This window comes from Haemaphysalis longicornis, unplaced genomic scaffold (genome assembly GCF_048455015.1).
Source record: "Haemaphysalis longicornis isolate Haplotype H1 unplaced genomic scaffold, Haemaphysalis longicornis Haplotype H1 scaffold_4, whole genome shotgun sequence".
NCBI classification, from domain to species: Eukaryota; Metazoa; Arthropoda; class Arachnida; order Ixodida; family Ixodidae; genus Haemaphysalis; species Haemaphysalis longicornis.
In genome coordinates this window covers 129,036,586-129,055,042 of record NW_027526361.1, presented here as the reverse complement: position 1 = coordinate 129,055,042, position 18,457 = coordinate 129,036,586, and the positions used below count along the sequence as shown (strand labels likewise).

Below are 18,457 nucleotides of genomic sequence, written 5' to 3'. Positions count from 1 at the left end.
TTATGTCCTGCCCGCTTAGAGTCTGCTATAAGGATGTGTTTTTATGCTATTTTATGTCGTCCGACTATCCAGCGTTGCGTGTTCCAAACTATGCGCATGGTATACCCTTTGCAAAATTTGCGGACCGGCTTAGTTAAATTCCCAACTTTATGTCTTCCCCGGAAAATTCCTCGCTCGTGGTTGGCTTTTCTTTGGAATAGTAGTAACTATTATTGTGTGCTGCAAGTAAACTGAAGAAATAAAACACCAGCTTATGCTCTCTTGTTTCATCTTCGTTGTATCGCCGTTCCCTCCAACTATGCAGGCGAGCTATCTTGGTACTCCCCAAAAATGCTTGGTTTCCAGAAGCTCGCGTGTTTTAGTGCGTTGGCTTGAAGAGAAATAAATGCAAAGCCACTTACGTGCATTATCAGGGTTGAGTGACATTCTTCACATTTGCAAAACAATTTCGGTGACTAACCGTACGCTTAGACATGCTCAGACTTCCTATACAGGCTCGAACACTTCGGTCCGTTGCTCCCCGCGTGTTATCAAACTCCGTTCCCTCAGTGGTAATATCCGTTTCCTGCGAAGGCGGATGGTGATAAATTTAGTCATAAGCAGGAACGTACAGTTGGGCGAAGTATATGTTGCAAGAAACACAGTATATCGAGAACAGTGAAATGGCATTGAAATAATGCTGCGCCTGGCAATGTCTTATGGCGTGAGGCGCCCCGTAGAGGTACATTTTCTTCCTAATTTTGCGTAATTGAATAAAGCAGGTCGAAGAAATACCTGAAAATAAAAGAAAGATCTACGCAACCAACCTGTGCCACTATTCGAACGCCAGGAAACCACAGAACACAGCAGAAGGTGCTAGGTGCGGAACCGAATCTGCACCAGTTCTACACAAAGTGGAGACGTTGCAACGAAATCACAACGCCCAGGGGAAAAAAAGAACGCACTGCAAAGGCTGCTCTGGTTGGTAATTTATATCCTGCGATATATTGTTTAAATCCCGCTGCTTACTAAGAGAAGTAAAATAATGGGCATAAATGCTGAAAATCTTTCTTTAACTTGAACGTCACAGTTTCCCCCGCTCTGTTTGCTGTAGTTCAACCATATTCGTCAACCTTGGCTGACATTAATCCCACCGGAGCGAGCCTTAGATGCAATAAACACAGTTTTCAGTGTATCTACAGCCTCTCGCAGTGACTACTAATCGAGGCCGCAAATCTTGGCATCCATTGAAATACACTTTTTTGAGTGTCTTATCTTTCTTGTTAATACATCAATCTGCATGGTCCTTTTACTTCTCAAGGTGCCATCACGAGTTATTATTTTATTCTTGTTGTCCCAGTCACTTTTTACCCTCTTGTCATCTCTGTTTGCATTTCGTTCTTGCCACTGCGCCTAAACCTTGTTTTCGGTCTCATTTGCGTCCTGGGCCCACTGGCGTATGGATGTACTGATTTGTGATGTCCCTCCTCTTGCAGGCTTCGTCTGTTTGTGAATACTCGGGTACATGCTGTAATGGCAATAGCTCATGTACTGTATCACTCCACCGAACCGACGTACCCGGATGTCAACGCATGGGCGCATTCTGACAAAAGATGGCGCTTTATGCGGAACATCATCTGCTTTTTCATATATAACTTGCTTGCCGTAGGTACGGTAATTTATAAACCAAAAAAAGTTCACGACATCACAGGAACGACTCGTGTCCCGTTCAAAATACTCCCGGTAACGCATTCTTTGTGCCGCAAGGAGGAACAGCCCGCCCCGTGATGAGGCGAGGGCAATTTTCGTTGTCCTTCTTAAGTTGTATACGAGTGACTGTTGGCTCGAACCTCTGAAGCTGAGTAACAAGGCAGCATGTTTGTGTAAGGATTATTTTTTAGTTTTTTATATCAAAGCAGCAACCGGAAAAGTCAACAGGCGCAAAGCATTTATTAAATTTCTAAAAACAAGTCAAGACTGCTAAAATTGTCCTACGTTTAGCACTTGACATTAGCTAAACGTGTATGTAGGCCATGTCCATTGGCAACAATCGCTAATTGGTGACCGTAAATTCGGGCCCTCCTGTAATAATTTCGAGGCATATCTGACGTATAGAGATAGGGCTATACGTTTAAGGGGTTTTATTTTTTTAATCGGGGAGGCGGGTGCTATTTTTGAAGCTCATAATAGAGGAAAAATTGGCTTTTTTTATTCATTCTGAAATTCGTAATTTTATTGGTTAAATATACAGATGCATAAATCGATACACTCATTTAAGTTTATCAGGAGAAATTACTAATTTTGTTATTCTAACGCGATAAAATTTTTGTATGTTTCACGTTGGTTATCGGGAGATATCAGGCTACTCTGGCAAATACTGTCCAAAATTTGGCGTTTCTTTGGAAATGAATCGGTAATGATGAGAGTAAAGAGCATTGATAACGCCCAAGAAATGACATTTTATGCATGGAAAGCCCATCTACTTTTTGCACATCCTTATTTGCATACCTAATCACCATCGTGCGCAACAATTAGGTCTCCTATCGAGGCTTGTCCGATGCTTTGACGCACCTCAGCCGCGACGATATTCTCTCTAAACCCCAGATTCCATTCGCTACGCATAACAATGCCAGTACATCATTTGCCGGCCCGGGGTCGCGAGAGGTAGAGTAATGCGAATACTCAATGAATTCGACAGGAGCGTTTGAGGGGTTGCTTCCAATAAGTAATGATTGAGAACGACGGATCGTCAGCGCCAGACAGTGCAGATAGCTACTTTGAAAAGGTTCATTCATGGAAAAATGGGGTTTGACCCGATTCTTCTTTAACAAGTGCGGGGTGTGAAAATCTGGTAAAATATAAACAACACCAATATATAAGTTCGCGAAAGATAAAAACGATGGGCAAGTCTGTGGCTTTTTGCAGGCAGCCTTTTTGCACAATTGGGTAGAAATAGCTGCGTTGTGCTGCCAGTGTAATCTAATGGGGACAAATAACGAAGAAAAAGTGGACCACCAAATAAGCTTAGCCTCCTTGCCTCATTTTGTAAAAATTACGACTTGACTACCTTGTGCCCCGGATGAAGGGATCAGGCGTGAAAGAAAATGTACTCGCATGTCTCACGGACACGTAGTTTTAAAGCTTTTCGCAGCACTAGGTGCAAGCTCAGTGAACACTTCTAATAACCTAAGCTCTGTATATCATTGGGTTCGGATTCTTGAAAAAAACTTTCACTGGACTCGTATTTTATTCTGTTTGGGAATCGACAGTGTGATAAAGCCTTTTCTGTTTATTAAAATATATAAAATCTTGTGTTGGTGCTTGTGCACAGCCCAAGTCGCTCGTTTGCCGCCAACAAAGATAGTAAACAGTAAAGGAAGAGCTTAGCGTCTATAGCTACAGAGATCCAAGTGCGCAGCAAAACGTCGTAACTTGCAGCCCGCACGGTCTAAGAGGAGACAAATGATGTGTGTTGGGTCGTACGCTTTTTTATAAGTCTCGCAGAAAGTTCCTATTGAAACAGTTTGTCGGCGTTTCTTTCCATCGAGTTATGTTCTAACCTATACGGCTCCTGGACCGGAGGATCACCAAAGAAGCCAAAAGAAATGTTTACACATTTCCCTCTCTTTTAAAACCTCCCTAACAAACCATCAATATTTCCTGTTTTGAGTAGGCGCCTACTTACTTTACACATGAATGTTCTTTTGATGTGGCATGAGCGTTTAGCAACGGCTTTCGCGGCAGTAAGCCATCCCCGCGGAATGGTGTGTAGGGCGTCGATCTGTATATTCCCGACATCACGTGTAGCGTCCCTATCATGGCTCACCCCATCTCTTTGAGGGGGAGAAAAGACAGGGTCTGGTCAACACACTGTTTCGTGGCCTTATTTTCTGTTCAGAGCATTGCAGTTCTCTCCACTGAAGAAAGAGTATAGCCACCATCACCATCTGACTCTTGTGACAGCGTGCGTGACGTGTGAGCCAGATTTAAGAGAGAACGCGTGAACATATAGCAAAGAATAGTGACATGGCGGAGCAACGCTGCCTGCGTGCGTGATACGCCGGTTACGCTGTCATGAGCTGCTACCAGCCTCACTGCGGAGGCTATAATTTCTGCTGTCGATGAAGCCGGTCTTTCGCGTAAATACGAAATGTTAACGCGCCAAGCCCGTAAATACAAAAATACAAAGGTTATGTCAAACTTCCCAATATTAGCTGTTTCTGTTTTTTAGGGGTCATTATGATCATAATCCTTCTTTTATCAAAGCCGAGGATTCATCGCCAAACTGGTGGTCATTACTTCCACGCACGGTTTGTTGTTGTATCGTATATCCGAACACCGCAGAACATGGGTCACGGTGCATCCCTTTTTGACGAACTTTGGTGTGTTGTTTTTTTTTTCTGAGTCAATAGTGCCCACTTCCGTAGACTCTTCCACGTTGCTTCCGCGAGGGTCCTCCTCTGCCGGAAGACAGTAAATCAGACTAAGCGCTGCGCTTCCGGAGATGGCAACCATTGCCCTTCTTCGTCGCTGAAACTAACGGCTCCGAAACGTGATGTGGACCACTGATCGCAGCTTCAAAGGGCAAGTTGTTCGAGGCCACACAGAGTGGGAAGAAGCAGAAGAGAAGACAAGGACAGCACGTCGTTCATAAAGCGCGACACAAATGGCTGTAAATGTCTCAAGACTGGGCAACATTTCTTCCTAAATGGAACTAACGGGACTTCCTGACGCGGCGCTTGGACACCCAAGCGAAAGGCCTCGATCACGGCGACCCCCTTCTTAGCCGGCCCTTGCTGTTGAGAACGCAGGAAAAATTGGGAACTAAGCCTACAGCGTGTGATCTGCGTCACTTTCGGCACTGAACTGGAGACCACTTCCAACCTTTTTCGCACCCTTCTATGTTTGTTTCCTTTTACAAAACGACGAAGGGAATAAGAGCAGCGGTAGCACTGAACGCTAAGTACCGTCATTTAGATTTTGAAGTTTAAGACGGAGGGGCGTTAGGCGCAAGCAAAGTGCACGACGAAGGGATGTGTTACTCTAATGTCAGGCGGCGAAACCTCAGAGAATGGGGTATTAAATTGACGTCCTCCGGTCTACAGCTTTTCAAAAGAATATGTAGGGGTTTTAGTCGGTAATATATTCATCAGAAGAAAAGAACAACTGTATACACTCCACAAATAAACTGCTGAACACTTACCACGAAGAGCTTACGTACGGAGCTATCCAGGGTTGTTTTTGTGTGCGCCCGTCAGCCCATTGCGTGATGCCTTCATATATTTCAAGGAATGTGACTTATGAAGAAAACGTACTGTATAAGAAGATACAGAAGAGCGGTTAAAAATCCTCGTTGTGATTATAAATTCACATGCGCTCACCAGTGTACGTAAAAAGGGGGGGGGGGGGCTTGGAAGTTGTAGTTATCCGGTTGTAAGAGTTACAGCCGTTTTATTTGTGGTAAAAGTGAATCCGATAGGGATAGCGATTGTATAAGAGGTTTGAAGTGCGAGGGGGGGGGGGGGGCAGTAGAATCCATGTTTTTTAGAAAAAAGAAATAGCTCTCTAACGGTGTCAACAGACATGTACGTAACGCGTTACAAGGGGCGAGTTCCTTCTACCTAGTTACTATTTTCGGTAACGAGTAACATATTTAGTAACTTATTTTAAAAATAGAACGGGTAACGTATTTAGTTCCTTTTAAGGCCAATTAAAGGAGCCATGAAGACAAAATACAAGTTGGGTTTATTAGAAAGACTGCTTAGTCCCGATAACAATGATACCAATATCATCGCAATCTTCGAACAAATAACGGAGATATTAAAGAAAACGTGTGAAGCAGTCGCGACCCCCTAGCCAATTTCCCGCAACTTTTCTGTGACGTCACGGAACCTTCTTTGTGCGATTGGCGGCCGCCTAACTGATCTGTCGCGACGACACATGACTGGACGTCTGTAATGAGGCCTCTAGTTCCATTTGACCGTATGACTTGAATGCTAACGTGCAGTTAACGCACTGAAAATTATGTTTTATTGTTGGCCCGTATGACGTCGTTCTTGCTCATAACACGTCACTGTGGCGCAAAATTTGAAAGTTTTTAAATACTTCATGCTTTTTTCGTTAAATAAAACATCTTTGGGGACTGTAATGGAGCTGACTGAGATACTGAATCCTAGTTCTTTCAAATTACACGAAGTTGTATTTTCTCTTCATGGCTCCTTTAAAGAGGAGTGGTATCTTGTAGCTTCTGATGAGTAATCTGTGCAACACCGCTTAAACAGCTTTGGTTTTATTCTAACCTCTGCATGAGCCTATAGGCACATTTCGCTTATATTTGCCTCGAAAGCAGCCGCGCCGTTGTTTATATTCTTGTGTTTCGGCGCATCATTTCAATTGTGAATGATGCCACGTTCATCACGGCCTCTTTTCGTAGCATTCAATTTACGCAAGTGTAGTCGCACTGCCGGAGATACCAACATCCAGTATTGTCAAGAGTCGAGCACGGGCGCCAACACAAAGAAGGCATGTGGGTAACGTCGTGATAACAAAGGGTAAAGCGAACGAATAGTTTAGGTGGCGGAGAATAAAAGACGTTAGTCGTTGATATTGAAGTCGGCCAATCAAATTGGAGATAATACGAAAGGGAGAACGGAACCGATGCATTATCACGGGCCGTCATTTACCGCCGATGAAGCGGGGAAACATAACCGATGAAAACTTTGATGGGCAGCTACTGCTCAAGTACAACGACTACTAAAACGGGAACACTGAACGAGGAAACAAAACAGTTGTGCGTTTGGCGGTCAGACTAACCTGGAAAGTAAGTTGTTACTTTTAGAGTAACTTACGCGTTCCTTTTGAGAATAGGTAATGAGTGGCGTATTTAGTTCTTTTTTGAGAGAGTTACGACTAAAGGTACTTAGTTACTTTTTTTAGGATAATGTGTACATTGTGTGGGTGTCAAGAAGGTACCTTTGGAAGCATCACGCCGAGTGTTGATACCGACATTTAGAAGAAACAGAGGACAGCCTGCGGTTAGCAAGAAGAACCGAATTTCCTCTTCATCACAAGAATTGCTGCTGCGATGACGAAGCTCTCTTTATGAGGCAAGGCTCTCAAGAGCTTCGCATGCTTCCCTTTAAGTGCAGAGACCCTAAGGGCTCCGCATGTCGTCATAGCTCGCCTTGTCGTCATAATTAACCGGCAGCGCCCGCGTTCACTTCGTTAGGAACGCTCGCTGGGTTGGTTTTTACAATAGGAAGCAAAAAAAAAAAGTGGCAGTGCCACGCCGGCGCGTGCGCGAGGAACAGCCAGCACAAAAAAATTGGCCGCGTATCTGCTCCTTTCGTTGCAGATGTCGTCAAAAGACGATAGTCTTTATCGACTTTTGCCAAGTAAATGCCTCCCTTCGCTTTGCCGCTCACTTCTCATGTTGTTGCTCTTGCGTCGCGTTCCTCCCAAGGTAAAGACGCCACAGGTTTGCTTAAATCATTTTAAATTTCCCGCGTTCCACTGCTCCAAACCGGGTGTCTCGATGCCAACGCTGCTGTACGGCGAAGGCGCGCGTGAATCGAGGCGCCCTACTTCAACGTTTATAGAACCGCGTTTCCCTACTCCACGTGCGTTGCAAGCAGAACGTGGAACCTATTAGTGGAACCTTTCGTATCTGTTGCCGGTTGATTTCTTAAAATGGCGCCAGAAGCTATAGTGGCGCGCGCGACAGCAGGCGACGGCGGAGGGAATTTTTTTTCTGCAGTTGATGAAGTATTTAATTTCGCAAAAGTCAAGCATGTATGATTTTTTATAAAGGAACACTGCAAATATCACTTCTGTATTAATTTGTTGTCTTCTATTTGCGTAATGTCTTGTTCTTTTTCAACTATATTGACAAGTATGAACATTACACCGGACTTAGACAGGCGCATTTAGCTGTGACTATATAAGACTATTGCGCAGGCATTGGCATTGTTTTACTTTGGCTGAATCGAGTCACAGACAGACAGACGGACAGACAGACATACAGACAGACCAAAATTTCTGGGTGTAAGTAGCCCAAGAAAGACTATCGTCTTTAAAAGAACAGAACTCCCGCTGGCGCAGTCTCGGGCAGGGGGCGCGGGAACACTGCAAAGGCGGGACATTTGATATGCCTTGGGTGGTAGCAGTGAGATGATAACGGCGATAAAGCCCATTATGGAGAATCATGGCTCTGCACTTCCGTCAGCTTTCACTGTGAGTGAAACGGCTTTATTTTTTTCTCGACTTCCGGTATGCACTCAGTTCAGACTTCAAACACGCCATAAGCAGAGCGCAATAACACCGGAACAGCAATGGAGCCTTAAGTTCTTCCATTACGATGGAAGTCTTGACAGCCCATTTCAAGCCTCGAACCGACACTGCATTGCCCGGTTTCACTATTACGACAAACTTGTTCTCGAGTAATTTTTTTTTGCACAAGAAGCTATTCGTTCGCTTAAAAACGTTAGAATTCAAAATGAACGCGCAATTTAGACGGTCGGAATTACTCTCGTCGTCAATGCGAGGAAGACCAAAAGCGGTGCAGAAACTAAAAGGAAACCTTACTTGAGTCACTGAGCAGCGGCCTGCGGAAAAAGGAGAAAAAAAACGAAGAAAAAAATGTTTGTTGGCAGAGATTTCTAAACAAAGCATGGTGAAGGGTAGTTGCATTATCCTTTCATGGCAAAATCGCAACCGGTCAATGCTCAAAGCGCAGCACCGGTCCCTGTGCTCCTCACTAACCCTTTTCGCACACACCTAATTAGACAAGAAACCACAAATCTTTTTTTTCTACATGGAAAATGCTTTGAAGTAAATTATTAAAATTCACTGATAGAGGAGGCGGCCACTATAATGTCGTAAAGCTTGATGCCGCTTATCCATATTGCCCACAACATCATTATCCCAACCTAAGTAGCGACAGCGTTGTGCGGTCAGCTAGCGACTTAAAAGGGTCATGCAGACAAAACACGTTTGGTTCATTTGAAAAATTGCCGCGTTAGAATTATACTGCCACCAATTTTAACGTAAACTTCGCTCAAATAAGCTATATAATTTGGGTAAAAGGGAGTGGCCATCTGACCCACTAGCTCATTTCCCGCAACAGAACCTACGATGTCATATGCCCAGCTGTGGGATGGGCTGTGGCCGGCAAAAGCAGACACAAATTACACAAGGCTTATAAGCTTGCCGAGCGAGCTGTGTGCGCTTAAATTTAGGGGGCATTTTTTATAGCAGTAAGAATGGTGGGGTATAGAGTGGAAGTTATGAAAGTACACGTAAACGCAGAAGTATCGATGCGTGCTGCTGTTGGTAGGGCGCGCACTAGGCTTGTTTTAGCTGCAGAGCAGTGTGGCGCTATGGGGTTATCTCAGACGAGCCAGGCCGATTGACGTAAGCGACGATGTCTAACGTGACCATATTTGTTGAGCGAACGCCATGTTTTACGAAAGGAACATTTTCTACCTTAACAAAAACAACCCAGGTGCAAATACGGTGACCAACAAAGAAAAGGCAGAAAACGGCCCGACGCAGTATTGCGGCGCCATCTAGGAGGGCTGACGGTAAACAAGGTTCAGCAGTCGGCTGCAGAGCAGAATGGCGCATTAGATTTTTCTTGAAGACCTATTCTTGTGAGGTCGTTGCAGACGCCAGGAAAGCACACAGTTGGGCGGGAGAATCAAAATTTTCCCTAAAGTGGAGTAATTTCTCGGGGAATAAGGCATCTTTACTTTCCGGACAAGCGCTGGGTGTAGTAAAAAACAAAATCTTTCGAATAAAACAAACTTGTATTTTTCCGGCATGGCCATTTAAATTGAGAAGTCTGCGGTTCAACTTTTGATGTTGACTACAAGCCACGACACACCCGAAGTGTCACGGCAGAAGCTTAATAGAGCTTTGTCGTTATGCAAAAGGGCTTTTCAATTGTGTGCCGGCACCTCAGTCATGCCAGGGCTTAAATACGCCTTCTTTTTTCTTTTTATTCATTCTTTCTGGAGTACGGTTGGAAGACCAGGAACGTGTAATTGGTAAATTTAGGATAATTGTTGGTTTTGATGGTATCAACAAATATGATTGTAAAAATAACCGGACCAGGAGCAACAAACATATTTAAACCAAACAAATATCGACCGACTTCGCAATTGGTTTCCGAATTCAGGCAATTTGGCTACTGATTGCGCCATCTGGCAACCAGCGTTTGCTGCGAAAAACAAGAACAAAAAATAAATATCACGAAAAATGGAGAATAAGTAACGACCGACCTCGCCAGAGCATTGATAAGAAATAAAAAATAAAAAACAGAACACTAAAAGCAAAAGTAAAACTAGGCTAACGATATTGCAAAGGTGCGTCGAACACAGGCCCTTCGCGCGAGCTTAACAAAAAGATGAAGGAAGCTCACGCTAACGGGTAAGGCTTGAAGGTAGCGAAGCTGTACGCAACCTTCACGACCGTCAGAAAGGTTTAAGTCCACGATTGCAGCCAATTTGCTGCTTCTTCGCCGCCGCAACGACTTTTACTCCATAATTGTTGTATAAGTGTGAGCGTCTTTGATTTTTTTTTTTTGAAATGATAATCACTGAACACCACTTTAAAGGGGCTTACGCTATTACGTGTCTTTGTCGTTCCGCGAAAGGGTTGCCACTATTACGGCGTACGCTGGAGAATTTTGTGTTTTTTTTTTGGTCAATCTTGGCCAATCTCCTGAAGTGGGTGTGCTTGGCTTGACCCACGTGCGCTCGGGTCGCTGAGCGGTCACCGCGCGGGTGACCGCTCAGAGCGCTCGGGTGACCGATCACAAGAGCGCTCGGAATTTTCTTGTTTGTTTTTTTTAACTGCCGGGCGGTCCCCGCAATCTTGGCCGATCTCTCTAAGTTCGTATGCTTCGCCTGACGACGTGCGCAGGGGACGCTGGGCAGTCGTGGCGAGGCACGCACACACGAGCGCTGGGCCTGTTCTTGCTTCTTGGTATGTCTTGGTATTTTTAACTGTAGGCACAAAAAATACTATTTGCTAAACAGCTTCACAGTTAAAACACAACCAAGAAAGGACATTTTTGATTGGCATGTTACGTCAACACCCCCAAGAAAAGATTAGGGTGGTAAAGCAATTAGGGATTAGGGAAGAAAAATAGGAAGAAGCGGCTGAAGAACGCCTCGGCAGGAGTAGAGAGCTCTCACAACTTGCGTACCTCCTTGGTTCGCAAGGGCATTAATCGCGGCAAAAAAGCGAACGAGGTTGGCATGCAATGTACAACAGTTTTTAATATTATTTAATAGACCGGGCGCAGTTCTTACAGGAGATAACCCACTTGTGGTAAAGATGTTGCAGAAACGGTAGGTTGTGCCAACACCGCCACGCAATCTATTAAACTAAAATCTGCACTAGTTCGGACACCGGGTATTTTTCTCAAAAGTAAAACGAGGGTAGCCCCACGATGCATTGCCGGGATTTCTAAAAGAGGACTTCTGCATTATGCTCTCTTTTAAATCCTGACACGGTGACCCGACAGAAGCCTCCCACAATTAGCAGAGCCCATAGCCACGGAGTCCCTACCACCCGTCCACATGCGCCATCAGTTATCAACATTCGTTGCTCCGAAAAACAAAGGCCGATGCGGGCCTGGCAAGCGATAGATGTTTCCAAGAAAGCTTTTGCCCTGTTTTTCGAGGAATGGAAGCGCTCATCTGAATTTCTCGCGAAGTTTTCCCGGAAGAAAATGAAAACGATGGTTTCAAATTCCATTTTCCGAAATTGCACCGCGAACTGATTGCTTGCTGCAGTTACGTCGTCCCCGCGTACTTCGTAAATATTTTTCTTGCCCGCACCAAGAGCAGAGCGCGGAATTCGCGGGGCTGAACTCGCCCTTTGAAGCAGTCGTGCATGATTGAAACAAAGCGTTCAATCAAGAATTGAGCCAGCTCTTTTGATTACGTGGAAATTCTATGTAGCTAATATTTTGTCGGGGATGTTCGAGCGTTTGTTAAAGAAGGAGCAAGGAGAAAGCCGCACACAATGTGGCTTCATACACGTGTGAGAACTTTTCCGCATTTTGTCCGGTGCTCGTTTTGCTACTTCTCGATTAAATCGTAAACACCCACTGTAAAGAGTGCCCTCTGCTAAGAACGTGACTCGAACTACTTAAGTTTCCCTTAAATTGCCATTCGCCCTCAAGTAATAACGCCCCTTTAAACAGCCCTAACTATGTCGACTTCTTCTAGACATACGACCGATAAAAGTGATTATTTACTCATAAGCACCTCGTCTACAGCCAAGTGATTCAGATGTCGCTGGACAACTAGAAACATCGGTTAGTAATTTATTCAGAAGGTTTCTTAGGTCTCGAAATTGCGAGTGTTTCTATGGCTGTGCCTTAATGGATTCCTATGTAAAAAAGGCCACGTAAGGATATTTAACGTATGCGAAACACCTTACACAACCGCATTAACGCATTCCGCTTTTAAGAAAAACAGCCGATGCTAGCCCGCGTTCAGCGATTGTCGACGTGATCTGCAGCACAATTTCTGTGAAACCAAACCACTACGCGTTGCGTGTGGTTGAAAATTAGGCACACTGAACTAATCTCAGAAAGAGTAGCAGGCAGCGTACACCACTTCACGTGTTTTGTAATCAGTAAAAGAATTTGAAACCGATGAATCACTTAGAAACTGAACTGGAAACTGCATGCGCACTGCAACAAATTCAATTTTTTGTGAGGATGTCTTAATTGGTCCGAAATCTACCGCAGGCCCGCCTCCGACGATGAAAAAGTTCGTTTACCTGAATAATGGAGCGTCATGTCATTGGGTACGTTGTCCAACCTTCACGCGATGCAAAGAGACACACAACGTTTGCCGCACTTTCCACTCCTTTGTTTGACAACACCTCAATGGCAGCGAACTCAACACAGCCTCAAAGGAGAACTCAACACGGGTGGGTAACACAGCGAGGGCACACTAGGGCGAATAACCGCAGCACAACGCGAAGCCCAACCGTGAACCTCAGTGAATCTTCAAGACAACGGTAGGAGGGCTGTAGGCCCAATGGCAACGATTCGTCCATGGATTGGTATCCTTTGCTAATGACCTTCACGCCATTCGCCTAGTGTCCTTGACTGGGGTCGATCAAGGTGAGTGTGGCACTTTTCAAACCAGTGGCGAAGCCTCAACGAAGCCGAGTTGCACACTGCTATGGTTCGCCTTCACTCCGCCGGAGTGTCTGTCCAAAGACCGCCAGGTACGCCAAGAATGGGAAAGGGCTTAGGAGAGGGTCGTTGTACGTGTGTGTTTGCATAGTACCTGTACCATGAGCAAGTAGTAGAAGGAGACTTGCCATACGGCTGCAGGCACACCGAGCAAAAATCGTGAAAAAGAGAAGGGGAAGTCGGAAACGCAGTGCCAACACGCAGTTCCTTGACAGTTGGCATACGTAATGTTATTTAGAAAGCGAGTCCGAACGGAAGTCGAGATGCCGGCGGACGCTGACATCCATGAGCGCAACGCAGAGGGCGCACACGGGACGGCACAGAGAGGCGTTCAGCGCGCGCGTAGAATTAGGCAAGAGCCCGTCGGATCTGCCGCGCCGTCGCCAGGATAGAGAAGAGCGGCGCATCGCTAAGTCGCTCACACCGCCCCTTTTCCGCACCAGCGCCGGGCGATTTATGGACGCGCAAGGCCGCGAACTCGGCTGCCCGACGGTTGGGTAAGTCGACCCAGCCGCCGAAGTGTGTTGTAGTTTCGCAGGGCGTGGTGGGCGTGAGCGGGTCGGACGTCGAAAGTATGGAGCGCGGGAGAAGTGCGGCGCGCGCGCGCAATCGCGATGCAGCAGCGAGCCACATCAGCTTTTATCCGATGCAGCAGCAACGACGGGACACGCCGGAAACAGCAGGGGGGAGAGTGTCGAGACTGTGGGGCCCCCACGAGAAAAGCAAAGCGACGAGAGAGAGAGCCGGCAGCAGACACGCACGCACCATTGATTTTCGTTCCCCAGCGAGCACACAGCGCGTCCCGAGGTGCTCTCCCCACTCTTCTTTCCGTGCGTATAGTTGCACACCGATAGCTCCGCGCGCACCTTTCCGGTCGGCCTCCGTGGGGAGGTCGCGGTTCGCAGAACGAGTCTTCTTGCACGCCGCCGCGAGGGACGAGCCGTGAGAAAGGACAAACAAGCACAAGCGAGCGAACACAGAATGCCGACAGCGCGCAGGGCAGGTAGGTAAAGTGGAGAGCAAACGTAGGAGACGAGACCTCTGCTGCCGGAGGAAGCCGTGTGCGCTGTTTAGCAAGCTGGCCAGCTTCAGTCGCACACGGGTGCTTGAAAAAACTCTGCCAGCGCACGTGCAGATAGGTGGACGACGTGTGACGGCAGGCCCAAGCAACAAAGTATTGGTTCGGCTATGGGAGAAGCGAAACAGGACCACGTCCACCAGCAATTTTATAATTTCATTTTCCCCGAGGAGCAATTTAGTGGAGGCGAGGGGAAGGTAAGAGGGGTGTAGCGTGGATTTTTTTCCTTGATTGTCAACGTCTCCCAAAAACAAGCATGCAACCTTATACAGGTGCAGCATCGAGTTTCTTGAAGAAATTAGGTAAGCCCTTATCGCAGTCACTCGCGTGCCTGCCTCTGGCTGCTAATATTCAAGCTATACGACTCGGAACATTCATTATGTGACATTTTCCCGCAATTGTGGACAAAAGTATTTTAACAACTAGGCAACACTATAGGAGTAACCACGGCCAAATGCATATTAATCTTACCTGTTCATGCGATCGCAAGGAAGGCAACGAAGGCGCCAGACTGGAGACAATTGCGACATGAGCGCAAAATGCAGATGCTTATGCTGAAGGAACTTAGCGCTCAGAAATATCTACGGGACTGCAAAGGGCAATATCTATAAATTTGTTGTGGTTCTCCCCGGAAAATTTGCGTTTCGTTTACTTAAAAACAAAACGATCGAAAGTTTTAAACTAATCAACCGCAATATTTCCACAGAAAGCAAAAGAATGTCATGTTAATTAAAACATCGCCTAAGCTGGGTGTTCAAAAAACGTTCCAGGTTACTCCATTGCTACCTGAGGCATACAGCTTGTTAAGGTTATTAAAACACAGCAGAAAAGCGCAGACCGCTTTTTAACTAGAACGATAGTTTAACCGGCCATGCTCTTACGGATCTAGCAGCTTTCAGCTCGCCGTTCTGGTGGCGAGACACATACTTATCTCCAGTTTTCTCTGCAGGAGATCACGCGGATTTATTACGGTTCAGAGGACGCGGCGACCTAGGGGGCCTAAAGTTGGCGTAATTATTAAATCTTTCGAGGCCTTGCCTTCAGCCTGTTACAGTTGCTTAACCCCTCATCCCTCTTTGAGGAGCCAACCTTCGCGCCTACCGCTGAACGAAATTTATAGGTGCCCCAGAATAGGTAGATTTAAGTGTTGTTAGCCTTGAATATTCCTTCAAAGGAACGAAAGCTTCCGCATGCTCTAAAAAAGTATCAAAACTCACTTGAGGCCAACGTTCGGGCCAGACACATTCGTTGTTTGGTAAAACGCTCATACCAACACTTCGCAGGCCAGTAAAAGCGCCAAGTCGCACGAAATTCCCGGCAAAATGTAGTCCCAAGGCCTATTCTCGGCGGTCATTCTCAATCGTGGAAAGCTCGCAGGACAAAAAATATTATTTTCGCTGTCCGCACACTCGGGAGTATACATTGGACATTTTGACTTACAAACTAACCGTAGGAGATCTTTCACTTCTGGAAAAGATTTGATGCATTTTTTTACTCTTCGAACACAATTCGCGATCCCTCTTTTAACCATGACTCTAAGAAAGCACACAGATAGTCAACGCTTTTGCGGAGCATTCCTGGCATAGTTAACCCGTTGCTAGAGCCTCGCTGGCTGGTTTTCTGGCCTCGTAATGCACTGGACCTTGATTACGTCCTAAAAGCTGCCGTATGTTACCCACCTGCACTGTTTACAATTTTAAGCAACTGAAATAATTCTGTGAGCAATACTACCGAGGCAAAGAAGGCTTTGATGTGAAACAAGCATTTTTATTCATTTAAATAAATAAATAAATAAAATCGACAAGACCGTTGTGTGGATTTATGTTCCGCATTTATGTAGCCTGAATTTATAATCCATTCAACTTGTGCCTATTGTGTACCACGTTTGCATATGAACGTACAAAAAAAAAACGTTCTTCGTTTTACTGGTGGAGCCATAAAAGTGGCTTGTATTAGGCTAGCCACTGTAAACTAACAGTTGCCACACTCGATCAAAGCTGTGAGCGCTATCGAGCAGTACTTGCAACAAAAATGAGATTAGCTCTGACGTGGTGGCACTTTCCAGTGCAGTTGTGTAAGCTGTGTAGTTCAAACGGCGGAAAAAGGTGATAGCAAAAATTATTTCGCTCGGACGTCGCGGTACGTAGAATTCTTCGGCGAAACAAAAGCTCTGAGGCAGCCACTACTCTGTCTTTTAGTTTTACTTCAGGATTGGTCCACGAGCATGGATTTAGTGAATTTGGGCCGATTGTCCTTATGCTGTCCTAATGCAAATTAAAGCACGTCGGGTGAGTACCGCTAATACCGCAGGCATCTCACTGAAATACTTGCATAATTTCTCCAAATTTTTTTGTAGTATCTTCTTGACCTTGATATACTTTCTGTTCCATCTCGCTGGTGCGCTCCCAAGAATGGTCGCACATCGCTACAGTCATCCATATTTGGCGTAGTACTTTCTGCTACTAGCAAGGCTGACCTTTCTAGTTTTAACTGAACGGCTCGCTCACTCTGCCCCTTTTTTCTATGTCTTCACCCGGTAATATGATTCTAAGGGTTCCTATAGAAGATTTCTCTCTATCTCTCTCTTTCTCTCTTCGTATTTCTTTCTGTCTGTTAGGCCGCCATTGGTCACATAATTCACGCCGCGGGCCTGAACGAGGAAGTACTTAACGGAGCGGAGCACATTTGGCACCTGGCCTGGACAGGCTGGTATGAGACCACTGCGTGAAAGAGTCGAATCGCGGACGTCAGCATATGCAAGCGACGGTGTTAAGAAAACAAGACAATAGAAAACACATTTTATTACGGTCAAACACAGGGTTTAAGAATGACGCTGCACTATAAAATGTTGCGCTGAAACGAGGGCGTTAGCTGCGCAATACATTTCCTCATTTTGTGGAGGTAGAATTCGGCCTTTTGCATTGGGTTCGAGCAACGATTGTTATTCTCGGGCCGCCTTCGCAAAGCCTTAAATAAGGATTAAGATGGCGGCTACCAGGTTAATGAGTAGTTCATTCTTCGAATGGAGAATTGAAATTTAGGGTGGGAATTAGTTCGCCTTGCTAGTGCTATTCCTCTCCATCTGTTATCCATTTGGACTTTTCCCTGCAGATTTGCATAATCCTTACGTACAGTTAGGTCATCGTTGCCTAATCCACCGTCATGCACGACCTAACGCTTAAATGAGCTCTCATGATTTCTGTCTATTTTTTGATTGACAGAAGTTTGTCAGCAACGCCAAAGTACTGCGCGCAGCAAAACAAAACAAAAAAAACTTCTCGGTGCAGGAAATTTGCCTTACGGTCTTCTAATGTAGAAACCTGCCGATACTTTTAAATGATTTTGCTGCTGCATGGCATGTGAGTCGTGTTACTTCCGTATCTTCGTCTTCTCAACCGAATACTTCAGTAGGCTTCTTTACCGCTACATCGAGTTCGCGTGAGTTGGTACGCTTTCCTTTCTTCGTCTTGTGGCACGAAATACTTTAACTGGCAAAGTACTGACGCACGCCAACACTTCCCGAGAATCAAGCATCCGCGCAGCTGCGATGCTCTATTCTACCCTCGTGTAGTCACCTTCATTTGCCACGGGCCACGCTTCGGTTTAACTGTTATTGCCCTGCTGGGAGCGTGCAGAGATGGCACCTGGGTAACGTACCGGTATACACTATTGATATCCCAGTTCAAATCCTACGTAAATTGAAATATGGTTTTATTTACTGCTTACAACGGCGGCCGTTTTCCTACCGCCGATCGCCTACAACCACAACGACATCGGTTTTTCGCACAATGCGGGCATTGAAGGCTTTCGCCTTAGCACTTTTTGGGCACGCAGGAGAATGGTTGCGATCTACACAGCAGGTATAAAGACAAAAGGCGGTCATTTCAGTAAGACTAATACCTGGCCCTGGCCGGAACGATGCAACGGCTATATAGACTAAAATCTATGACGAAGACAATAACACGCCTCTCATTGAGAGGGGAGCAGGAAGTGGGCATGTGAATAAAAGTTGAGCCGAAACAAACCACACATAGCGGGACATATGGCAAAGCTATAAGGAGTCCGCTGCTTATAATTGCGCTGTATCCTTGCCCGCCGATATACCTGCCTTAGCCATTTCTGAGATTCTTATCGCGACCTGCACCTCCCTTAGAGTTCCCACAACCACATTTTGCCTC

At 45.7% G+C, this 18,457-nt stretch overlaps 1 protein-coding gene across 5 annotated transcripts in view; it reads right to left on the bottom strand.

Moving 5' to 3' along the window:
* LOC144179371 (thrombospondin type-1 domain-containing protein 7A-like) overlaps nt 1-18,457 on the bottom strand; it is a 579,123-nt gene that overhangs the window by 457,395 nt on the left and 103,271 nt on the right. The window contains exon 1 of one of the 5 annotated variants that reach the window (XM_077707700.1): nt 12,778-13,308. The exons of the other annotated variants lie outside the window; for them this stretch is intronic. Coding sequence (XP_077563826.1) covers nt 12,778-12,796 — 19 coding nt within the window. The 5' untranslated portion in view covers nt 12,797-13,308. Of the gene's footprint in view, nt 1-12,777; nt 13,309-18,457 lie in introns of those variants that run through there. 5 annotated transcript variants of the gene reach the window in all.